Genomic DNA, 25,831 nt, shown 5'->3' on the forward strand with positions numbered 1-25,831 from the left:
TACAGAAATTAGCCGTGCATGGTGGCAGGGGCCTGTAGTCCCAGCTATTCAAGAGGCTGAGGGAGGAGAATCACTTGAACTCAGGAGGCAGAGGCTGCAATGAGCCAAGAGTGTGCCACTACACTCTAGCCTGGGCGACAGAGAGAGACTCCATTTCAAAAAAAAAAAAAAAAGAACTTGGAGAGGCTGAGGCCAGCCGATCACTTGAGGTCAGGAGTTAGACACCAACCTGGCCAACATGGTGAAACCCTGCCTCGACTAAAAATACAAAAATTAGCCAAGTGTGGTGATATGCACCTGTAATTCCAGCCCCTCAGGAAGCTGAGGCAGGAGAATCACCTGAACCCGGGAGGCAGAGGTTGCAGTGAGCTGAGATCGTGCCACTGCACTCCAGCCTGGGCAAGAGAGCGAGACTCCATCTCAAAAATAAATAAATAAATAAAAAGAAAGAAAGAAAAGAAAGAGAAAATGCTCAGTAAGTGTTAGCTATTGTGCTATTTTCAGTATTATGGCTATCTTGACAGGGACCGTGAACATCTGAATCATCGACTCCCCTCCTCCCAACAGCATGCCCTCTGTCATGTGACTCTGCAGTCATGTGACCACAAAGGTAGCATACACTTCCTTCTTGGTCCCTTGCCTTTGAGCTTGGCCAAGTGACTTGCTTTGTGAGTAGAAGGAACAGTGTACTTTAAGGGACATTGCATGCTTTTTGGGGGGCCTATCTTGGGCCTCTGCTGCCACCATGAGAAGAGCCCCCCTTTGGAAAGCTGTGGACCCCTCACCCCGGTCCCCAGCAAAAGCTCTGTAAGGGAGACCTGAGCCACACCCACAGCCTGGACCCAAGTTCAGCTGGCCTGCAGAGTGCAGCAGAGCCGCCCAGCTGAGCCCTGCCGGGTCAGCTGATAGCAGCAGACTCACAGACCACTGAGACTGTGAGAGCATTTGTTACACAGCAACAGCTGACTGATTCAGGGGCCAACATCCAACCTATACTGACCTTCTCGCCAATCTCTGTCCGATCCCCGCTGGGCAGGATTTCCAGGTCTGGGAGGAGGGCACAGGCCTGTATCACGGACCTGTAATATGGTTCCTCCAGCTGACATCCAAAAAGGATGTTTTCTCGGAGAGAATCATTCTGAATCCAGGCCTGCTGTGGCACATAGGCCACGGAGCCCTAAGTTGCAAATGGAGAACGAGGTGAGACAGACACACAGACAGATCTGATCAACGAGACAACAGCTGGCCCACCCGCCTGCTAGGAGGGCCTCACTTCACAAGTCATTTTCATCACAACTATTGCTTTGGCAAGAGGGAAACTGACTCACAAAGGACAACAGATGCCAGGGCTGGGATCAGAACCCACAGCAGGTGAATCACTGACTCCAATATCAGGAGTCAAAGAGTTGATATCCTCGTTGATAAGATTACAGTTATTTACTTAGTAGCTAGCTATTAACTCAATGCCTACAGTGGTGATCAAAACCCCTGCTTCCAAAGAGTGGAAGTCCCTAACGTGACGGAAAACTACTTGATTACAGTTATGGTGGATGCGAAGATAAAAAGATATATGACATTTTCTAAGAGTCTAACTTGACTAGGCGCGGTGGCTCATACCTGTAATCCCAGCACTTTGGGAGGCCGAGGCAGGCAGACTGCTTGAGGTCAGGAGTTCAAAGCCACCCTGGGCAACATAGAGAAATCCCATCTCTAAAAAAAATAGAAAAATTAGCCAGGCATGGCGCTGTGCATCTGTAGTCCCAGCTACTTGGGAGGCTGAGGTGGGAGGATCACCTGAGCCCAGGAAATGGAGGTACCACGAGCTGAGATTGCACCGTGCCACTGCACTCCAGCCTGGACCACAGAGCAAGATCCTGTCTCAAAAAAATTAAAAGACTGACCTAGTTTGGGACATCCGGGAAGGATCTTTGAGGAAATATCCTTGCTAAAAATTGAAGCAAAGACTCCTATATCAAAGCATCCATTTCAAAGGCTTATTTTTATTTCCATATGTCAGGTATCACAAACAGCATGAGAATAAAGGCTAGAGTAAGGATATTTGTTTTGTGTATTTTGCTAATGAAAATGCTGAGGTAGTTAATTCTCTATATATTTACTATGTTTGTAGAAACAAAATCTTGCCATGTTGCTAAGCCTGGTCTCAAACTCCTGGCCTCAAGCAATCCTCTTGCCTTGGCCTCCTGAAGTGCTGGGATTATAGGCATGAGCCATCATGCTCAGCTCAAACATATGTTTAGACAAGAACCAAAAAGTGAAGAATGAGTCACTTTCATGAGGAGAAGAGGGAAGAGCATTCAAGTCCGAGGGAACAGCACATGCGAAGGCCTGGAAGTGAAAAGTACTTGGCACATTCAAGGAACGGAAAGGCCAGTGTGACAGGAACATCGATCAACCCTGTGAGGGAACAACTGGCAGAAAACACACCAGGGACAGCAAGGGGGCCTATACGTGGTGGGGAGCATGGGCTTTATCAGAAGGGCAAGGGGAACCCCTGAAGATTTTTTTTTTGACACAAAGCCTTGCTGTCGCTCAGGCTGGAATACCGTGGCAAGATCTCAGCTCACTGCAATCTCTGCCTCCGGGCTCAAGGGATTCTCCTTCCTCAGCCTCCTGAGTAGCTGGGACTAAAGGCGCACACCACCAGGCCCACTGATTTTTGTATTTTTAGTAGAGACGGGGTTTCGCTATGCTGGTCAGGCTGGTCTCAAACTCCTGACCTCAGGTGATCAACCTGCCTCAGCCTCCCAAGTGCTGGGATTACAGATGTGAGCCACCGCGCCCAGCCAGAAGATTCTTGAATAAGGGAATTCTAGAGAGGGCAAAGCTGACAGCAAGTCCCAGGTACCCTCATTCTTACTCTAAATTCTCAAATAATTAACCTGCTGACTTGAATATCCTAACTTTTAAAAAGCCAAAATGTCAACAGTGGTGCCTTACCATAGAACCCACAGAAAATTCGGACATAATATACACAAACCACACCGACTAAAACATTTGGGAAAAGATAAATATTTTATATACATTTCTAGCACTCCCCTTACCTAGGCAAAACAACCAATAATAAATAATCATCTGGCCTGAAATGCTAATAGTGCCAGGATAGCAGAAAGCTGGGGTTAAGGAAACAGAAAGCAATGTGGATCCCATCCGGATTTGGAATTTTCTTCCATTAATCTAGCTCTCATGGTTCATTCATCTTATTTTATGTCAAGAACTTGACAGTAATGATAAAACATTTCTTAAAACAACAGTTAAAGGTCATTAATTTGGACCCAATCACAATGTATACTTTCTAAAGGCATTGTATAATCAAAGAAAGGGTTTTGCTCTGAAATAAAATCAATGTCATAAACTAGACCAGGAGCGGTGGCTCACGCCTGTAATCCCAGCACTTTGGGAAGCCGAGATGGGGAGATCACCTGAGGTTAGGAGTTCTAGACTACCCAGGTCAACACGGTAAAATCCCGTCTTTACTGAAAATACAAAAATTAGCTGGATGCAGTAATGGTGGGTGCCTATAATCCCAGCTACTCAAGAGGCTAAGACAGGAGAATCGGTTGAACCCAGGAGGCAGAGGTTGCAGTGAGTCAAGATCACACGACTGCACTCCAGCCTGGGCAACAAAAAAAACTCTGTCTCAAAAAAACCCACAACAACAAACAACGTCATAAACTTGACATTCCCAAAGGCAGATTCCAAGAGACAAATGTGCAGTTGCACAGACACTAAAGAGGTGCGGACAAGTACACCTGGGACACAAAAGGTTAAACAGTTAATAGATTTTTTCTCCTTGCAGGACTTGTCAGAGCCTTTAATTTGCTAATGTTTACTGTAAGTCTCCAAGAGGGAGGGGGCTGGAGTATGCATTATTTCCCACGCTTGTTTGAGCCTGGGGTTCTTTATCGCCCAAATGTCCTGCAAGATGAGCTGCCTGCAGACCACACTCCTGGAAATGCTGGTAGCAAAACTTCCAGGGACGTATTGTTACACTAGGAAAAGGCCTTCATGGGGAGTGAACTAAATGCAAACAAAGGCTGTTGATTTCCAGTGGGGATTATTTGTAAAGGAGCCTCTTAAGCTCACTCCTGGGGAATTTCAACTTACTTCAAAGTACACTGTGTATTTAAAAGCAGTAAAACTGCAGTCTTCTTTTAGCTCCATATTAAGAATTCGACACTAAAAATTTAAACTGTTCCCTTTAAAAAATGTTCTAAGAAAATATTCCAACCGCATAAACATTTTTGTTTTGTTACATTTATAAGAATAGATACTCAGAGATCCATAAAGATAAAGAACAATCCAAAAAGACCCAAACAGACCAAGAGACACTCAGTGACAGGCAGAGACGCAAGGGAAGGAGACACAGGCTGCGTACCAGGGAGTCTTCATGTGTCTACTAAGTATTTATTAAGTGGCCAAATGAGGTGACTCACACCTGTAATCCCAGCACTTTGGGAGACAGAGGTGTGCAGATCACTTGAGGTCAGGAGTTTGAGACCAGCCTGGCCAACATGGTAAAACACCGTCTCTACTAAAAAAATATAAAAATTAGCTGGGCATGGTGGCGCATGCCTGTAATCCTAGCTATTCGGGAGGCTGAGGGAGAATCGCTTGGACCCAGGAGGCAGAGGCTGCAGTGAGCCGAGATCACGCCACTTCACTCCAGCCTGCGGGACAGAGCCTGACCCTGTCTCAAACAAAAATAATAATAATAATAATGATAATAATAATAATAAAATAACAGCTTAATAAGGAGGTAACAAAATAAATATTTATTAAGTGCCTACTATATACTGGGCACTATTTTAAGTGCTGGGAGACAGATGGAAATAAATGATACCAAAATCCTGCCTTCTAGGACAGCACGGAACAGAACAGAAAGAACGAGAGAGAAAGAGACAGTGGAAAGATACAGGAGGAAGAGGAAAAGAGACGTTGCTGCTTTCGCTTCTGGCACAGGGACAGTCAAAAGAAACACCAGCATTTCTGAGCTTTTCCTCAGACCACCAGCTTCCCCACTGCCCCTCCCCGCTGGTCCTCATCCTACCTTGATAGCCACGTGCCCCTCCACTTTGTCCATCTCAGCCAAGAGGGCTGAGAGCAGGGACGACTTTCCGCAGCCCACCTGGCCCACCACGGCCACCAAAGCACCTTCGGGGATGGAGAAGGTGATGCTGAAACGACACAACACACCTGGCTCAGCCACGCTGAATGAGGCCTGCTGGGCTAATGCCCATGGCCACCGAGCCTCAATTTACCCCAAGTAGATAGAGAGAAAGACAGACAAAAGGCAAGACTGTACTAAACACTGAAGGCCTCAACATTCCTTCCACTTCTACTGCTGAGTTCAGTTCAGTGACCTGTCTCACGGGGCCTCCAGGTGGGAGGTAGGTGACAGGTGTCCCTTAGAGAAGAGAGGCACGGAGTAACCTGAGAGATCCTGTCACAGTGGGCTTCTGGAACAGTTTTTGCCCCTCGGAGAGGCAGGAACTTCACTGGGGGCATGATGCAAGGTCTGAAAGGAGAGGACACCTCAAGACAAACTGGGGCCAGGCACGGTAGCTCATGCCAGTGCTGGTAATCCCAGCACTCTGGGAGGCCAACACAGGCGGATCACGAGGTCAGGAGCTCGAGACCAGCCTGGCCAACATGGTGAAACCCCGTTTCTACTGAAAATATAAAAATTAGCCAGGCGCGGTGGCAGGGCCTGTGGTCCCAGCTACTCAGGAGGCTGAGGCACAAGAATCACTTGAACCCAAGACGCAGAGGTTACAGTGAGCTGAGATCGTGCCACTGAACTCCGGTCTGGGCAAGAGCGTGAGACTCTGTCTCAGAAAACAAATAAACCAAAAAACTCTGACAGAAAAGCAGGCGTGTCCCACACACAGAAACATGGGGAGAGCCGGAGAAAGGTGTAAAGGGGTGAAGGCACAGGGTGTAACCAGGGATGCAATGGCACTGAGGTAGGTAGTGGCCAGACCTGGGAGCACCTTGAAATATGCCCTGGAAGGACGCTGTGCTACAACACCTGAACTCTGCCAGCCGGGAGCCACCAAAGGGTTGAAAAGGGAAACGCGTATGAATAAATCTGAGTTGAATTTCAGGAAGATGTCTCTATTGAAATCATCCTTTAACGAACAGCAGAAAGCAAAATAAAATAAGCTCAGCATTCTCCCAGCAAGACCGGCTGTCAATGGGGCAGGTCAACCCCAGGCCACTCCCACTGCTGACGGCACCTCCAGAGCAGGGTTTCCATCCTCCCAGGGAAGGGAGGGCACATCCAAACCTTTGCTGGACTCACTTATATGGAATGTGCTTTTATTTTTTATTTACCTGTATTTAGTTACTTAAGTATTTATTTATTTTTTTTGAGACAAGAGTCTCACTCTGTGGCCCAGGCTGGAGTACAGTGGCTCAATCTTGGCTCACTGAAAACTGTGCCTCCCAGGTTCAAATGATTCTTGTGCCTCAGCCTCCCAAGTAGCTGGGATTACAGGCGAGCGCCACCACATCCAGCTAACTTTTGTGTTTTTAGTACAGATGGGGTTTCCCCACGTTGGCCAGGCTGGTCTCCAACTGCTGACCTCCAGTGATCTGCCCGCCTCAGCCTCCCACAGTGCTGGGATTACAGGCATGCACCACCATGCCCAGCTAATTTTTTTATTTTTAGTAGTGACAGGGTTTCACCATGTTGGCCAGGCTGGTCTCAGACTTCGGACTTCAGGTGATGTGCCCACCTTGGCCTCCCAAAGTGCTGGGATTCTGTGCTTCTTAACTGCCACCTTTCTGATTTCAGAGTATTAGTGGAAATGCTGATAGTCGTTGCTGTCACTGATTGTTTCATTCTTATGACACTGCTGCGTGGTGACACTCATCAGGCTTTTTGTTCCTGTGCTGGGAGGGGAAAGGATTATGGGGCCTGCGTGGGCAGGAAGCCCAGTGAGACAGTACCTGCCACTGTCCACGTGAGACTGAAATATTCTTACAGGCTGATGAGAGAAAAGGGTTAGAGAAAGGTTCTGGGGGCTCATGGGGGGAAGGTAACTGAACAGGAAAACCATTGGGTCACGAAAGGGACACAGATACAGATTAGTTGTGCAGCTCAACAAGACAGAACAGCTACAATTGAAGCAGGCAGGATTTAAGTTAGACATAAGGAAGAACTTCCTAAGCATGCATTACCCCCATGAATTTTCAAGGCAGGCTTCCTACAGATTCTTTTCTCTGGAGAGTTTCTCTCCTTCATGATAAAATACAGCAGTGATTTGGCTACCCAGGCATGAGCTAAACCTCTAAAAGGGTCCCATCACCCTTGTGTTTTGCGGATTCCTTAAGGGGGCCTAAAAAGCTGTTGATCAAGGCCTCTGGTCAGAAAAAAATGAGAGGTGCTTGACAAGTTGCCTGGGGATAAGGTCAATTTCCTAGACTTCATGTGCTTTGGAAAGGTAAGGACTGTAGGGTGTGGGGTGCCAGATAGAAAGCTGGCAAGAAAGGGTGAGCTGGGCAGCTGAGGGGCACTGGAGTTCAGCAGCATCACAGCCTCTGACTGAGACTGGCCAATCAGCACACTCAGTGTCTGAAGGCATAGCGATTGCCTCACAGAGGGCACAGGACCCAATCTGTGTCAATAAGAAGCAGGCAGTTCTCCTAACAGTGGGATACACAGTGGGAGCTGTTGGGACCATTTACCATCACAAGTGGAGAGGATGCATGAGGATAAAGCAGACCAGGAGAAAGTGAAACAAAGAAAATATGAAGAAAGTTCCGATGGCAGAGTCCCTGGATCACACCGCACCTGAAAGTAGAACCTCCTCTCAGTTATGCGAGCCAAGAATCTCCTGTATTGTCTAAGTCTAGCTGTCCAAGGCTGCTGTAACTTACAATCACAGGGAACCCTCTGTGCTAGGCATCTGTGTCTGCTTCTCACGACAGCCTAAGCAGGTGTATCTGCACCCACTGTCCAGATGGGTAAGCTAAGTCTTAGAAAGGCAAAGTGAGTTGTTCAAGGTCACAGAGAGGGAACACGGTGGGAGTTCGAATCCACGTTTGACAAAAGCCCTGTGGCTCTCTCCACGCCATCACGTGTGTCCACGTCCCGGCTCACCCATTCAGTGTGGGTGGGTCGCTCCTGGCCCAGGTGAATGTGGCATTCCTCACGGTGATGCTGTTCGTGCCCCCGCCTACAAAGCACAGAGACATGTCAGGCACAGGCTGAGCTGTGGGACTCCACATCAACAGAACGCTCTCTCTCTCTGCTTGAGTGGTTCAACCCCAGACGCTTGGCACGAATGGCGCTAGGCATTATTATCTGGTGGCATCAGCCACGGGTTCTGAAAGAAGAAACTCAACCTGCAGTTTTGGAGGCAGCCCCAGACCCAGAAAGCAGAAGGAAACTGCAAGAAGCTTTGTCCTTGTAAGATGGGGTTGCGCCATCTGGACGATCATCTCGGGAGATGACTGCAGAGGCGGGGGCCGCATGAGAATTACTCAATGCTCTCGATGCCCTGGCCCTTCTCAGGCAGGTTCGGGGCAGCTCCAGCTGGGAGGGCCGAGCAGTGGCCAAGGTCAGTGGGAAACAGCTGGCGTCCACATGCAAACCTCTCTCCACTGGGGTGGCCAGCATCAGACCGCTGGGCCCTCCTTGAGGTTCAAAGGGAGGTCGTTCACCCTTCTCCCCACGTCCTCTATCTGTCTTCCTCCCCCAGCCACACCACCCTACGACACAGCACATCACAGCAGGTGGATCTTTCTAAAACATCCATCACGATAAACTCAAAAAAAGAGGATACGGAACAGGAAGTGTGGTATGAGGGCACAGGGAAGGGGAGAGTGTTGGAGACAAGACACATGTTAACTGATTCCATGTTTCTGTCTTCTTCTGAGACAGGATCTGGCTTCTGCATCCAGGCTGGAGTGCAGTGGTGCGATCTTGGCTCACTGCAACCTCCATCTCCCAGGCGCAGGCGATTCTCCCACTTCAGCCTCCTGAGCAACTGGGACTACAGGATGTGCACCATCACACCCAGCTAATTTTTTTTTTGTATTTTTTGTAGAGATGGGGTCTTGACATGTTGCTCAGCCTGGTCTCGAACTCTTGGCCTCAAGTGATCTGCTTGCCTCGGCCTTCCGAACTGCGGGGATTACAGGCATGAGACACCATGCCCGGCCAGCTCCACACTTCTAAAGCTCTTAGCACCTCTGTCTTCTTTTACTCTTCTTCCTGTTATTTTCCTTTTACTTCATGTCTCTCACTTAAAACAAAAGCAGGCCAGTCGCAGGGGCTCATGCCTGTAATCCCAACACTTTGGGAGACCGAGGCGGGCAGATCACCTGATGTCAGGAGTTCGAGACCAGCCTGGCCAACATGGTGAAACCCCGTATCTACTAAAAATACAAACATTAGCCAGGTGTGGTAGCGCATGCCTGTAGTCCCAGCTACTTGGGAGTCTGAGACAGGAGAACCGCTTGAAACCAAGGCAGAGGTCGCAGAGAGCCAAGATCGTGCCACTGCACTCCAGCCTGGGCAACAGAGTGAAACTCTGTCTCAAAAGAAAAAAAAAAAAAGAAAAAGAAAAAAACAGAAAAGCAGCTCTCTGAATTATGAGCCACCTTAAGACCATCTAGAGATAATACAGGAGTATTTTTTGTTTAAGTTGTCAAATGAAGAAATAACTTCCTCCATGCACCAAAAAAACAAAAAACCTACAGAGAGAGGAAGGTGCTGGTTAACCTAGATTAACTTTCTCCCTCAGCTCTTCTAAAAGAGTGGACATGGAATGAGGAAACTGGGAGTTGCTATTTAAGCAATTTAAGAAAAGCCACTGGAGAGAGAGAGGTTGCAGAGAACGGTTAGCTTGGGAGCTGGGAGCAGCCAAGGGGGCCCCCACTGGCTAGAGCGTGCTAAACATTCCAGGAAGTCCAACCACCTAGGAGGCCACTATTAGGGCAGGAAGGAGGGGCTGGGGTGCAGGTGGCACCCGGGGGCCTAGGGGTTTCCTGATGCTTGCATTGAGCTGTGAACAACTTCAGTGGCAAGAAACCACCCCCCGCCCACCGCCAGCCACCTCAAATTTCAGACTGTGTTTAGCAGACAAATTTGACCCCAGAGTAGATGGAATCATTGCCTTATGATGTGAGGGGATGTGGGACACTGGGACAGCAGAAACCAGATGACCACAGCCCAGGGGTGTTGGGAGGAAGAGTTCAGCATCCACTTGGGCCACAGTTCTCAACTGGAGGCAACTGTGTCCCTCAAGGCACATCTGGCAATGTCTGGAGCCATTTTTGGTTGCCAAAATTGGGGTGGACACTACTGTATCTAATGGGTAGAGTCCAGGGTTGCTGCTCAACATCCCACAGTGCACAGGACAGTCCCCAACCACAAAGAACAATGTGTCTCCAGATGTCAGTAGTGCCCAGGATAAAAAACCCCACACCAGGGGGCTGAGCTGAAGACGCTGAGACCATCTCACTCAGACCAGAGACGTGACAACTCCCAGGATCTGTTTATCATCTTCTGTGCACCAGGTGCCGTGTCAAACGTGTCAAATGTTTAGGTGCCACTAAAGATACCTGAGCGCCTGCGAGGTGCCAGACACAGCTCACGCGGTATAACCGACGTTTACACACATTTAATCTTCTGACTTTGGACTCTGGAGCCAGACTGTACGGGTTTGAATCCTGGGGCTACCACTTCGTACCTGGGTAGCCACAGGCAAGTTAGTTAACTTCTCTGTGCCTTCGTTTGTTTCTTTTTTGAGACAGGGTCTCACTCTGACACCCAGGCTGGAGTACAGTGGCATGATCATAGCTCACTATAGCCTTGAACTCCCGGGCTCAGCCAATCCTCCTGCCTCAGCCTCTCAAGTAACTAGGACTACAGGTGCACCACCATGCCTGGTGAATTTTTTAATTTTTGTAGAGATGAGGTCTCACTACATTACCCAAGGTGGTCTCAAACTCCTGGCCTCAAGCAATCCTCCAGCCTTGGCCTCCCAAAGTACTAGGATTATAGGTACGAGCCACTGCACCCAGCCTGTGCCTCACTTTTTCATCTGTAAAATACAGCTGACAATCATGCAATCAACTTCAGAGGGCTGTGGTGGGGTGTCTATGAGGCAGTGCACACAGGGCACTTCTCACAATGCTTGGCACATAGCAGGTGCTCAGTAAATCTCAGTGAGGCAACACCCTATGGCCAGGAAGAGCATGGACTCTGCCGATGGGCTGTGGGTGTGAATGCTGGTTCTTCTTTTCATCAGCTGTGCAATCTCCGGCAAGTTTCAGAGACCAGTTTCTTCATCTGGAAAATGGGGGTTTCGATCACCCTCCTCCAGGGGTACCATGGTGAGTAATGGACAAGTTGGGACATTGACATCCTTGGAACGGAATGTGCATGACAGAGGCTTTATAAGTGAACGTGTCACTGCACTTAGTGCCATTAATATTTATTATTATTATTATTATTTTTTTTTTTTGAGATGAAGTCTCACTCTTTGCCCTGGCTGGAGTGCAGTGGCGCGATCTTGGCTCACTGCAACCTCCGCCTCCTGGGTTCAAGTGATTCTCCTGCCTCAGCCTCCTGAGTAGTTGGGATTACAGGTGCCCAACACCATGTCCAGCTAATTTTTGTATTTTCAGTAGAGACGGGGTTTCACCATGTTGGCCAGGCTGATCTCAAACTCCTGACCTCAAGTGATTCACCTGCCTCAGCTCCCCAAAGTGCTGGGATTACAGGCGTGAGCCACTGTGCCCGGCCTAATATTTATTATTAAGTGCCTAGAGAGATGGTTACAAACAACATCCCTGGCTCAGGGGGATGGGCTGGGAAACGATAAATTAACAAGCTACAAAACAAACAAACCTGCCAATAAAAATGCATGGCCACGTGCAGTGGCTCACATCTGTCATCCCAGCACTTTGGGAGGCTGAGACAGAGGGATCCTTGAGCCCAGCAGTTCAAGACCAACTTGAGGAACAAAGCAAGACCTTGTCTCTCCAAATAAAAAAATTTAGTATTGAAAAAAAAAAAAAAAGGCCAGGAGAAGTGGCTCATGCCTATAAGCCCAGCACTTTGGGAGGCTAAGGCAGGTGGATTGCTTGAGCTGAGGAGTTCGAGACCGGCCTGGACAACATGGTGAAACCCTGTCTCTACAAAACATACCAAAATATTATCCAAGTATCCTGCTGTGTGTGCCTGTAGTTCCAGCTACTTGGGAGGCTAAGGTCAGAGGATCACCTGAGCCCGTGAAATCAAGGCTGCAATGACAGCTGTGACTGCGCCACTGCACTCCAGCCTGGGAAATGGAATGAGACCCTGTCTCAAAAAAAAAAAAAAAAAATCCAAATAACACTCAGCCAAAGAAAGGTACTTTTGTTTCCCTGATCTAGATAAAACTGAGGCTCAGACCTAAGTCTACACAGCTTGTGGGTGATGGAGGCTGGCCAGCCTCCAGAGTTCTCATTTAGCCCAGAATAGAATCAAGGTCAAAGCCTTGGAAAGTGACTCCCAGGGGGAAGCCTCAAGCAGCTGCTGCCCCTCAGCAAGAAAACAAAAATGCAAGTGCAAGTTCACCCTCCTGGGAAGTGTGAGACAGGACAGAAGCCCAGGAGGCCAGGCTTCCCTTCCCTTCTGCAGGCTCTGCAGAACCCTTGTCCCACGGGGTCTCGCAGACAAGCGGCTGGGCAGAGTCAAACCTGAGGGCAGCCAAGGGAAAGAAATGCAAGTAGGGAGGACCCAGTGGGAGATGGGAAGGTGGTCACTTCCAGAAGCCAGGACCGAACACACACATACCGTCTTTGACAGGCCGTCGCTCGATGCTGTCAGGTTCCAGCTCCTCATGGGAGAGAAAGATCCTCAGGCGTTTCAGGGAGACACTCGCATATATAGAGAGCAATGGCAGGGGAGAGTTATTTTTAAAAAGCATTTTTGCAAAACCAACCAAGGTTAACTTTCAAGGGTTTCCCCGGGTGTGGAGGGGCACACACCCTCCCTTATTTCTGAAGGTCCCACATTTCTTAGAACCAGTGTATACTTTAGAATTAAACAAAACAAAACAAAACAAAAAAAGAAACAGGTTTTGGTTCTGCTTTGTTTTAAAAGCCCACAAAGGGTATTTCAGAAAAAATGGGCGAATGGCTGGGCGCGGTAGCTCAAACCTGTAATCCCAGCACTTTGGGAGGCCGAGGCAGGCAGATCACTTGAGGTCAGGAGTTTGAGACCAGCCTGGCCAACACGGTGAAACCCCGCCTCAGCTAAAAAAAAAAAAAAAAAATACATAAAATTAGCCTGGTGTGGTGGCACGCATCTGCAATCCCAGCTACTCGGGAGGCTGAGGCAGAAGAATCACTTGAACCTGGGAAGGCAGAGGTCGCAGTGAGCCAAGATCATGTCACTGCACTCCAGCCTGGGCGACAGAGTGAGGCTCCATTTCAAAAAATAAATAAATAAAAATAAAAAGAAAAGAAGAAAAGGGCAGAGGCCTGGTGGAAAAGGGACTCTGGAAACGTAACAGCAAATGCAACAGAGCCAATTCAAACAGCCCAATGGGACAGGCATTTCTGAGATACTCCAGAAAACTTGGATATGGGCTGAGTATTATTGTAAAAACTTATTGTTAGTTTGCTTAGACATGATGATGGTATTACATTATGTAGGAAGAAATGCATGCTGAAATATTTGTGGGTAGAATGTAAGGGGTCTGAGATTTGCTTTAAAATTATTCGGCAAATAAAGGAAAGAATGAAGGGATAGATAGCAGAGTTTAGCATCAAAAACAAATGAAGGGAAAGAGGGACAAGGGAGGGATACTGAAAAAGAATGAGATAAATCAACTGTGGCAAAATGTTTTGGGTTTTTTTGTTTGTTTTTGAGACGGAGTCTCGCTCTGTCACCCAGGCTGGAGTGCAGCGGCGCAATCGCAGCTCACTGGAAGCTCCACCTCCCGGGTTCACAACATTCTCCTGCCTCAGCCTCCCGAGTAGCTGGGATTATAGGCGCCTGCCACCACACCTGGCTAATTTTTTTGTATTTACAGCAGAGACAGGGTTTCACCGTGTTAGCCAGGATGGTCTCAATCTCCTGACCTCGTGATCCACCCACCTCGGCCTCCCAAAGTGCTGGGATTATAGGCATGAGCCACTGTGCCCAGCCTTGGTTTCTTTATTTGAGACAGAGTCTTGCTCTGTCGCCCAGGCTGGAGTGCAGTGGTGCAAACATAACTCACTGCAGCCTCAAACTCCTAGGCTCAAGCGATCCTTCTGCCTCAGCCTCCCATGTAGTCACTGCAGGCGTGCACCCCACACCCATTTTGTTATTTTTTGTAGAGTAGGGGTCTCATTGCCCAGGCTGATTTTGAACTCCTGGGCTGAAGCAATCCTACCACCTCAGCCTCCCACAGTGCTGGGATTACAGGTGTGAGCCACTGTGCCCAGCCAAAAAATGCTGATGTTGAAGCTGAGTGATGTGTACATGGGGTTCATGTTGTATTATTTCCTTTCTTGGAGACTGAGTCTCACTCAGTCGCCCAGGCTGGAGTGCAGTGGTGCAATCTCAGCTCACTGCAACCTCGGCAACCTCCACCTCCCGGGTTCAAGCGATTCTCGTGTCTCAGCCTCCAGATTAGCTGGGATTACAGGCACCCACCAACACATCTGGCTAATTTTTGTATTTTTAGTAGAGACAGGGTTTCCCCATGTTGGCCAAGCTGGTCTCGAACTCCTGACCTCAGCTGATCTGCCCGCCTTGGTCTCCCAAAGTGCTGGGAATGCAGGTGTGAGCCATCATGCCTGGTTTTTTTTTTTCTTTTTCTTCTTTTTCTTTTTTTTAATGCCAGCTTACAAGCTTTAAGCTATTCTACTTCTGTGTACACTTGACATTTTTCATAATAAAATGGATTTTTTTGTTTTGGACAAAGCCTGCAATCAGCGTTGTACTACCAAATTTTAAGGTTGATTTGCCTATGTAGTTAAAATGGAGTTTTCAAAAGGGATGTTCGCAATGCTCGGAAAAAGAATGTGAAAATAGAGCAGAAAAGTGACAGGAGCTTCCAGTAGTGCCCAAGCGTGACATAATAGAAAGCCACCCCTCCTTATACAGTCAATGGCAGGAATTTTAGAGATTCTACAGGGTCTACATTGTTTTTAAAAAATAAAAACAAAAAACAAAAAAATACAGGGTCTTACTCCCTTCACTGAGGCTGGAGTGTAGTGGTGTGACTATGACTCACTGCAGCCTCAACTTCCCAAGATCAGCTGATCCTCCCACCCCAGCCTTCTGAGTAGCTGGGAGTACAGGGGCACACCACCATGCCTGGCTAATTTTCAAATATATATATAGATAGATATATATATATATAGATAGATATAGATAGATAGATAGATAGATAGATAGATAGATAGATTTTTTTTTTTTTTTTTACATACAGGGTTTTACCATATTGCCCAGGCTAGTCTCAAACTCCTGGGCTTAAGAGATCCACCTGCCTTGGCCTCCCAAAGTGCTGGGATTACATGCATGTGCCATCATGCCCGGCCGTAAGGTTGGGGTTTTTCTTTTTTTTTTTTTTAATTTTGAGACGGAGTTTTTGCTGTCACCCCGACTGGAATGCAATGGCACGATCTTGGCTCACTGCAACCTCTTCCTCCTGGGCTAAAGCAATTCTCCTGCCTCAGCCTTCCGAGTAGCTGGGATTACAGGGACCCGCCACCACACCTGGCTAATTTTTGTATTTTTAGTAGAGATGAGGTTGCACTATGTTGGCCAGGCTGGTCTCGAACTCTTGACCTCAGGTGATCTACCCGCCTCAGCCTCCCAAAGTGGTGGGATTACAGGCATGAGCCACCGCGCCCAGCTGTAAGGTTGGGGTTTCTCAAAGCGTGGGTGGTCAAGACCTATCAGTGGGTTGTAAAATCAATCAAGTCAGAAAACAGCTACATTTTTGAAAAAAAGGATAGGAATGGCAGAGAAATAGGCTGAAGAGAACAGAGTATTTTGGAAAGATTCTTCCAGAGCGTGGGAAAGCCCTGCTGCATTAAACTTGATTCATATACTCAAGTGCGAGTTCTCTGTCAAGAAGTCAAATGCGTTTTCTTTCTTTCAGGCATGACCAGACAAAAGCATGGCAGCCTTTGTCCGGGCCTCATGGAGCCCGACCGGGAGTGTGATCTAGAGGCTGCGCTCGGGGGCACTTCCATGCTTTTGTGGCCTAGAACCCCAAGCCCCCTCTCGGAAGTCGCCCCAGCTTCCCCCTGTACCTGCACGATGCTGCTGATGACCATGGGAAGAATGTTCAGGGGAAACCGGAGGATGCTGAACAAGGCCAAAGACACGAAGGCTGTCTGGGCATCCAGGATGTTGTTCTCGTCAATGGTCACGTAGACGGCAAACGTGCACAGGGCCACCTGCAAGCAGAACGCCCAGTGCTGACTGCTGTGCCCTGAGTGAGAGTCATCACCCTAGGAGCAGTGACAGGCCCTAGAGACGTGCTCGGGCCCTCCCCAGGTGGCCACAACTGACCAGCTGCTGGAGCTCATGGAAAAACCTGGGGCAGTATCTGGAACATAGCAGGTGCTCACTAAACACTCCGGGAATGAACTGGATAAATCAACGACCAGGAGCCGAAAGAGCCGGCCCCTCCCATCAACTTTCTCAGCGATGTACTAGAGGGGCATTCTTAGTATTCGTCAAAAGCACCAAGCACAATCCCCAAGCCAGGCCTTTGCCCCTGCCGTTTCCTCTGCCTGAAACCATCTTCCATCTAGGTGGCCACCTGACTCCTCCCTCTCACCATTCAAGGGAGCTGCCTCTCCCACTCTACCCAAATAGCCCTGCCATCTGGCCATCGGCCCATGTATTTTCAGGGTCTCAGCACTGCCATTTCATTGTCACTTCCTGGAAGGTCATACAGCTTAAAAATAAAAACCATACACTTTGCCATATTTCCGCTGTGGGACCCTGGTTGAGTTATTTCACCTCTCCAGGCGAGCCCCTATTTTCTCATCTATAAAATGGAAGTCATGATAGGCTTTTAAGGCCTCTTGGCACTTATGTAGGGTGCTTATTTGCACAGGGCCCAAGCACAGTAAAACTCAACAGATGGCAGCTGTTTTTATTTCTTCTTAGAAGATTTGGTCCAAATTCCCTAGATCATTCTTCCAAGGAATCTATTAATGTGGTCACACAAGCGAGAGCCCGGTCCCACGGGAAGCCAGAGCTGGTTCGTGTTCTGGCTCTGACATTAACAAGACAGATGATGCTGAGCCATGGCACAGAAATTTTCCAGGCTCCGATGTCAAGAGGGAGGCAAGGTGCTCGAAACGACAGGGACACATGATCCCTGGGTGCAGTGGTGCAATCATGCATGGCTCACCACAGCCTCGACCTCCCGGGCCCAAGCATTCCTCCCACCTCAGCCTCCCGAGCAGCTAGGACTACAGGCGCATACCACCATGCCCGGCTAATTTTTTTATTTTTGTAGAGACAGGGTCTCCCTATGCTTCCTAGGCTGTTCTCGAACACCTGGGCTCAGGCCATCTGCCTGCCTCGGCCACCTAAAGTACAGGGATTACAGGCATTAGCCACTGCACCCATCCTGGCTCCCATCTTCTAAGCGGTAACGCAACACTGGCATCTTACCTAAAGATACTTTTTTTTTTTTTGAGACACAGTCTCATTCTTTTGCACAAAATGGAGTGCAGTGGTGCGATCGCAGTTCACCGCAACCTCTGCCTCCCAGGGTCAAACGATTCTCATGCCTCAGTCTCCAAGTAGCTGGGATTATAGGTGCCCACCACCATGCCCAGCTAATCTTTTTGTATTTTTCTTAGTAGAGATGCGGTTTCGCCATGTTGGTCAGGCTGGCCTTGAGCTCCTGGCCTCACGTGATCCGTCTGCCTCGGCCTCCCAAAATGCTGGGATTACAGGTATGAGCCACCATGCCCAGCCCAGAGATATTCCTTACTCAAAAGGGTCTACATGTATCTACATGATAGACTTCTCAACCATAAAAAGGAGTGAAATTCTTATACATGCTAAAACATGGATAAACCTTGAAAACATCACGCTAAGAAACCAGTCAGATGGCCAGGTGGGGTGGCTCACACCTGAAATCCCAGCACTTCGGGAGGCTGAGGCGGGCGGATCACCTGAGGTCGGGAGTTCCAGACCAGCCTGACCAACGTGGAGAAACTCCATCTCTACTAAAAATACACAATTAGCCAGGAGTGGTGGTGCATGCCTATAATCCCAGCTACTCAGTAGGCTGAGGCAGGAGAATCGCTTGAACCTAGGAGGCAAACGTTGTAGTGAGGCAAGGTCATGCCATTGCGCTTCAGGTGGGCAACAAGGGAGAAACTTCGTCTCAAAAAAAAAAAGAAACAGTCAGAAAAGGACACCTGTTGTTTGATTCCATTTATATGAAATGTCCACAGTAGATAAACAGAGACAGACAGAAAGCAGATTACTGGTTGCCTGGGATGGAATGGAAGATTTGGGGAGCAAGTGGTAACAGGTACAGGGCTTCCTTTTGGGGTAATGAAAATGTCCTGGAATTAGTGGTGACTGTCGTATCATTTATACAAAAAACCCACTAGGTGACCTTCACACCACCTACACAAAAACCCACTGGGTGAGCATCACACCACCTACACAAAAGCCCACTGGATGACCTTCACACCACCTACACAAAAACCCACTGGGTGACCCTCACACCACCTACACAAAAACCCACTGGGTGAGCATCACACCACCTACACAAAAAAACCACTGAATTGCACACTTTTAAATGGTGAATTATACCTCCATTAAAAAAATAAATTTCGATCGGCATGGTAGCCCATGCCTGTAATCCAAATGCTTTGCAAGGCCGAGGAGGGAGGATCACTTGAGGCCAGAAGTTCGAGCTGAGCCAGGGCAAAAAAGCAAGGCTGTGTCTCTACAAAATTTTTAAAAAAATAAGCCAGGTGGCTGGGCTCAATGGCTCATGCCTGTAATCCCAGCATGTTGGGAGGCCAAGGCAGGTGGATCACCTGAAGTCAGGAGTTCAAGACCAGCCTGTCTGACAGGGCAAAACCCTGTCTCTACTAAAAATACAAAAATTAGCCAGGTGTGGTGGCACGTGCCTGTAGTCCCAGCTACTAGGGAGGCTGAAGTAGGAGAATCACTTTAACCCGGGAGGTGGAGGTTGCAGTGAGCCAAGATTGCACCATTGCACTCCAGCGTGTGCAACAGAGCAAGACTCCGTCTCAAAACAATAATATTAATAAATAAAGTCAAGCATAGTGGCATGCACCTGTAGTCCTAGCTACTAGGGAGGCTGAAGTAGGAGAATCACTTTAACCCGGGAGGTGGAGGTTGCAGTGAGCCAAGATTGCACCATTGCACTCCAGCGTGTGCAACAGAGCAAGACTCCGTCTCAAAACAATAATATTAATAAATAAAGTCAAGCATAGTGGCATGCACCTGTAGTCCTAGCTACTAGGGAGGCTGAGGCAGGAGAATCATTTGAGCCCTGGAGGTCGAGGCTGCAGTGAGCTATGACTGTACCCCCGCACCAGCCTGGGTAACAGTGTGAGGCCCCCATCTCTAAACAAGTAATTTTTTTAAAAGTACCTCTCCAAAGTCAACCTATTTTTCAGTGTAGAAGTCAAAGTGCTGACTCAGATCCCAAGGCCCAGCTGATTTGTAAAGTCCCTTCCCTGTACCTCATTATTTGGCCTCATCTGTCACTCTCCCCTCACTCCCACTGTTTCAGCCTCCATGGTTATCCCACCTATGAACGGGCACAGTAATGCCCCAGGGCCTTTGCACATGCTCTTGCTACTCCCTGGTTGGCCTCTTTACCTCCATCAAGTCTTTCCTCAAGCGTCACCTTCTCAGTGAGCTTGGACCACCCTACTTAAAACTGCAAGCCGCCCTTATTACAAAGATCTGACTCTTTTCTTTCTATTGCACTTAGGATAGCTTTCTCTAGCACTAGGATTTATTTATTGTGCCTATTTTTCCTTGTCTGTTTCTCTCCGTGAAAAATGAATGTTCCATGACTGGAGATTATTACCTGTAGTATTCACTGCTGTATTGTCAGAGCCTAGGACAGAGCCCAGATCATGGTGCTCAGTGAATGTCTGCTGGGTAGATGATGGATGGGTGGGAGTGGATAAATGGGTGGGGACAGGGTAGGTGAATTTGCCTGAGGGCAGAAGAGCACATCACAGGTGTCTCTTCAGCAGTGAAGCAAACCAGGCCTCAGGCATCTCACCACCAAAACGTACCAGCCCCCTTGGTGAGCCAAGTACCAATCGATGCTGGCTGCTGGCAGCACAGGGCACACACAGAGAGGAGACAGGACAACATCATGCGGCCCCTTTCAGGTCCATGGTCCTGGCTTCTCCAGAAGGAGGAGGTCATCTAGCCATCCACCCCTCGGTTATTAACTGAGCAACCATCATGCGCTGGGGACTGAGGTGGGCTTGGCAACCCTGAGACGCACCGTCTAGTGGAAGCACAAGCTTTAACAGGTTCCCTACAGGCAGTGTTTGGAAATCCGAAGAGGCTGGTAGGACGGGCACAATGACTGGGGCTCCAGGCAGCAGGAGACTGGAGTTCACCTTGTAACAGGCGAGGGTCAAGGGTGCAAAAGTCCTTCATACACAGTGAGGAGCACCTGTCCCCTAGGTGCCTTTTCTGAGAAATGTGGAAAACCAATGAACGGAACCCCTATACTCCAGCCCACCCCCTAAAAATCCTGATGCCCTGTGTGCAGTTATCTGCTCTTCCTGCCTACCTGGCATCTATCACTCTGTTTATGGCAACATGCAATTTTCTCTGGGGGAACTGAACTTCTCCCAGTGTCAACCTATGAGCTTCAGCCACAGATGAACCTCCTCCCCCGCACCCGCTACCTTGGCCCCAAGTCCTGAAAGACATGACCTAGCCCTGGCTGACCCAAGCATCCTATCTCCCTGGCATCAGTGACTGGCTCAGGAAGAAGCGTGTGATCGACCACAACCAATGAGACTCAATCTCATAGCTTTGCAGGAAATATTAGGGGAAAAGAGTAAGATTCTCTGTTCACAGGGGTTGCTGAGGTGACAGGATGATCAGGAAACTGCCAGCTAATAAAGAAACCACCATCAAGAAAGCAGAGTTGAGAGTCAGAGACGTTGTTATTCCCAACATTATCTTGGGAACTCCTAGATCCAGCCATGCCTGGAACCCCATTCATGCTTAAAAGTCTTTTTCTAGACTTTTTAGTTTTGTGACTCAAAAATCCCCCTCTTCTCTTACTCTAGTTGATTTAAGCTAGGTTTCTGTTATTTGCAAGACAGTTCCTAATTAATATGATTTATTTCAACCTCTCAGTCATTCATGTATTTATTCATTTACCTACATACACTTACAGAGCATGAACTATTTGCCAAGGTCCCTATGCTTTGCTGGTACAAGCACAAAATGACAAGGTCTGACTGGGCGTGGTAGCTCACACCTGCAATCCCAGCACTTTGGGAGGCCGAGGTGGGCGGATCACTTGAGGTCAGGAGTTTGAGACCAGCCTGGCCAACATGGTGAAACCCCATCTCTACTAAAAAGACAAAAAATTCGCCGGGTGTGGTGGCGCACACCTGCAATCCCAGCTTTTCGGGAGGCTGAGGCAGGAGAATCAGCTGAACCCGGGAGGTGGAGGTTGCAGTGAGCTGAGATTGTGCCACTGCACTCCAGCCTGGGCGGCAGAATGAGACTCCGTCTCAAAAATACAGAAATGTATAAATATATAAATAAATAAAATGACATGGTCGTGGCCGTGGCTCCATGGACCCTAGGATATGATCAGCAGAGAACTACAGGACAGATCATTACCATAGAGAATGATGAATTATTCTAACAAAGGGAGATTCGGGGTAAACAGAAGGCAAGAAGCTCACAAATCATCCAAGACAGAAAATGTTAAATATTGACGGCTGCCTGGCGATGCTATTTCAGGAAAGTGCATTAGGTGGACGTGGTAAATGCCAGGTTTGCCATTCCAGAAAAACAGTCCCATCAGTCCCTGGATGGCATCCCTGGCCTTCCCCGGCCTCTGTGTTCCATCACACCTCCCGCTGGGTAAACACCTCACCGTCTTTGAAGCACAGGAATGCACACCAGTGGAAAAAACACCCAGGCACCTTCCAGGAGAACTGAAGGCCACGTATTTTATCCTAATGTAGTCAGAGGCTTCGATGCCTCGGCCAGGACAAGGTCTCCCCAGCTGACACCCAGGCCCATCTGTTTCTTGCCAAACAGCTCAACAAACTCTGTCTCTGGAAACTCCGGGAAACTAAATGGCAAGAAAGGTCAAGAAAAGGTTAAGTAAAGCCGGTAGCCGGGTTCAGTATTTCACATCTGTAATCCCAGCTACTCCAGAGGCTGAGGCAGGAGGATCGCTTTAGCTCAGGAGTTGGAGGTTGCAGTGAGCCGTGATCACGCCACTGTACTCCAGCCTGGGCAGCAAAACAAGACCCTGTCTCTTTAAAAAAGAAAGAAAGAAAGAAAAAAGAGAAGAAAAGCCAGTCCTGCTCTTAAGCATCTTCTGCTGTGGTTTTCTAATGGGGAACAGGGCAGGAAGTGATAAGCAAAGTTTGGTGACAGCCTGGAAACTGTGGGTTTTGCCAACGAATCCAATGTGCAGAGCAAAAAGCTGTGAGAACACGCTGCCCATCCCCTCCTAAGCGGGACACAAGGCACAGACCAAACCTCATCACCAGCGCCCTCTGGCTTGTATCTTTTCCTCTAAGACAAGACCTTTCAAAATGCCATCAAGGCCAGGTGCAGTGGCTCATACCTACAATCCCAGCACTTTGGGAGACAGAGGCAGGCGGATTGCTCGAGCTCAGGAGTTTGAAAACATCCTGGGCAACAAAGTGAGACTCTGTCTCTGCAAAAATTACAGAAATTAGCTGGGCATGGTGGTGCATGCTTGTAGCCCCAGCTGCCTGGGAGGCTGAGGTTGGAGGATCACTTGAGCCTGGGAGGCAGAGGTTGCAGTGAGCCAAGATCATGTCACTGCACTCCAGCTTGGGCGGCAGTGTGAGACCCCATCTTAAAAAAAAAAAAAAAAGAAAAAAAGAAAAAAAAAGCCGTTTTGTATGGATTTATGTATGACTCTTACTATCACTTGTATAAAAGTAAAGTAAACAGAATCAAGTAACCATAACTACATGTATGACATGTATCCACCATTACAGTGATACAGACGTGGACTCTGGAAAAACACAAGAAACACGGAGAGAGGGAAGCAAGGTGACTGGTGTTAGGAGGAAGGGCTTGGGCCTTTCACTATGGACTGTGGTTCTCAACTGGCAGAATTCTGTCCCCCAAGGGGACACTTCGCAATGCCTGGAGCCATTTTCTATTGTCACCACTGGGAAGAAGAGGGAGAGGTACGACTTAGCATCTGGCAGGTAGAGGCCACAGATGCTGGGAAACATCCTGCAATGTGCAGTCCAGGCCCTACAACACAGGGACAAAGGATGACCTGTTGGCGAATGTCAGCAGGCTGAGGTGGCCACATGCGGAGAAGTCTGGCTGTATGAATACCATCTGGTGCAGCTTTAATTATGTTTCACCATATGCAAATACATTACTTCCTACTTTATAAAGTAAGACCCACCAGGCATGGCGGCTCACACCTGTAATCCCAGCACTTTAGGAGGCCGAGGTGGGTGGACCACTAGAGGCCAGGAGTTTGAGACCAGCCTGGCCAACATGGCTAAACCCCGTCTCTACTAAAAATACAAAAAATTGGCTTGGCATGGTGGCATGCGCCTGTAATCCCAGCTACTCAGACGCTGAGGCAGGAGAACTGCTTGAACCCTGGTGAAACCCCGTCTCTACTAAAAATACAAAACTTAGCTGGGCATGGTAGTAGGTGCCTGTAATCCCAGCTACTCAGGAGGCTGAGGCAGGAGAATCGCTTGAACCCAAGAGGTGGAGATTGCAGTGAGCTGAGATCGTGCCAATGCACTCCAGCCTGGCGAGAGAGCAAGATTCCTTCTCAAAAAAAAGGAGAGTCTAGGCGCGGTGGCTCACGCCTGTAATCCCAGCACGTTGGGAGGCCAAGGCAGGTAGATCACTTGAGGTCAGGAGTTCGAGACCAGCCTGGCGAACATGACAGAAACCCATCTCTACTACAAATATTAAAATTAACAAGGCATGGTGGTGCATGTTTGTAATCCCAGCTAGTCGGGGGGCTGAGGCAGGAGAATTGCTTGAACTGGGAGATGAAGGTTGCAGTGAGCTGAGATGGCACCACTGCACTTCAGCCTGGGTGACAGAGCGAGACTCGGTCCCAAAAAAACAAAAAAAGAGAGAGTTCATCAATGCACCCTGGTAAAGTCAAGGTACTGGAGTATAAGAAGAATGCAATGTACAAGGCAGAATGCAGGGGCATTGGAGCTGGAAGTGATCTTAGGGAACATGGAGTTACAGAAGGGCAACAAGATGTCATTTCTTGCTCAACTCTAGGCCACTGGCACCAGTCACCTGGAGGGCTGCTTGAACATAACTCAGTGGGAAAGAACCCCATGAGTGACTGTGGGTGTCTGCTGTGGGCATGAGGAAGGAGGACAGGGCCCAGTATTTGACATGCTTGGAATCTAACCCCTTCATTTTCCATGTGACAAAATCTAGAGCCAGCGAGGTGAGATGACCAGCTTTGGGGTCACACTGTGAGCTGGCAGTAGAATGTGGCAGGTGTCCTGATTCTCAGAAGAACATTCCAGTCTTCTAAGCCAGGGGCTGGCCAAGGATGGCTCAGGTCCACATTTGGCCCACACCTGTTTACATACGGCCCATGAGCTCAGCATTGATTTCATTTTTTTAATTTTTTTTGAGACAGAGTCTTGTTCTGTTGCCCAGGCTTAGAGTGCAGTGGCGTGACCTCAGCTCACTGCAATCTCCGCCTCCCGGGTTCAAACGATTCCCGTACCTCAGCCTCCCAAAAAGCTTGGATGACCAGCATGCTCCACCACACCTGGCTAATTTTTTTTTGTGGGGGGCTGGGAGGGGGTGGGGGGCAGCAGCAGGAAAGGGTCTCACTCTGTTGCCCAGCCAGGAGTGTGTGGCATGATCTTGGCTCGCTGCAACTTCTGCCTCCTGGGTTGAAGCGATCCTCCTGCCTCAGCCTCCCGAGTAGCTATGACCACAGGTGCGCACCACCACTTCCAGCTAATTTTTGTATTTTTAGTATAGACGGGGTTTCACCACGTTGGCTAGGCTGGTCTCAATCTGCTAGCCTCAAGCAACCCGCCCGCCTCGGCCTCCCAAAGTGCTGAGATTACAGGCATGATCCCCTGCACCCAGCCAGATTTCATATTTTTTAAAAGTTAAAAAAATCAAAAGAATATTACATGACACATGCAAATTCTATAAAATTCAAATTTTGGTGTCTCTAAATACTTTTTTATAGGAACACAGCCACACCCATCGATTTCCATGTTATCTAAGGCTGTTTTTGCACTACGCTGGAAGAGACTGGTATTTGTGACAGAGACTGTATGGCCCGGAATTCCGAAAGTATTTACAGAAAAAGTTTCTTTACTCCTACTTTCTGCCAGTCTCTCTCGAAATTTAATGTGCATACATACCACCTAGAGGACTAGTTACAAGTCAGATTCCGTTTCAGTGGATCTGGGCTGAGGCCTGAAATTCTGCACCGTTAACAAGCACCAGGTGATGCCACGGCTGCTGGTCCATGGACCATACTTTAGGTAGTGAGGATCCACTCCAGTGTCTCTACATGTCGACCTGAACCAGAAGCAGCAGCACCTAGAGATA

At 48.5% G+C, this 25,831-nt stretch overlaps 1 protein-coding gene across 1 annotated transcript in view; it reads right to left on the bottom strand.

The window, feature by feature from the left end:
• Positions 1 to 1,047: 1,047 nt before the first annotated feature.
• LOC115932992 (uncharacterized) overlaps positions 1,048 to 25,831 on the bottom strand; it is a 179,663-nt gene continuing 154,879 nt past the window's right edge. The window contains 3 exon segments of the mRNA XM_063699505.1: positions 1,048 to 1,177; positions 8,126 to 8,201; positions 16,276 to 16,422. Coding sequence (XP_063555575.1) covers positions 8,175 to 8,201; positions 16,276 to 16,422 — 174 coding nt within the window. The 3' untranslated portion in view covers positions 1,048 to 1,177; positions 8,126 to 8,174.

This window comes from Gorilla gorilla, chromosome 18, assembly GCF_029281585.2.
Source record: "Gorilla gorilla gorilla isolate KB3781 chromosome 18, NHGRI_mGorGor1-v2.1_pri, whole genome shotgun sequence".
Lineage (NCBI taxonomy): Eukaryota > Metazoa > Chordata > Mammalia > Primates > Hominidae > Gorilla > Gorilla gorilla.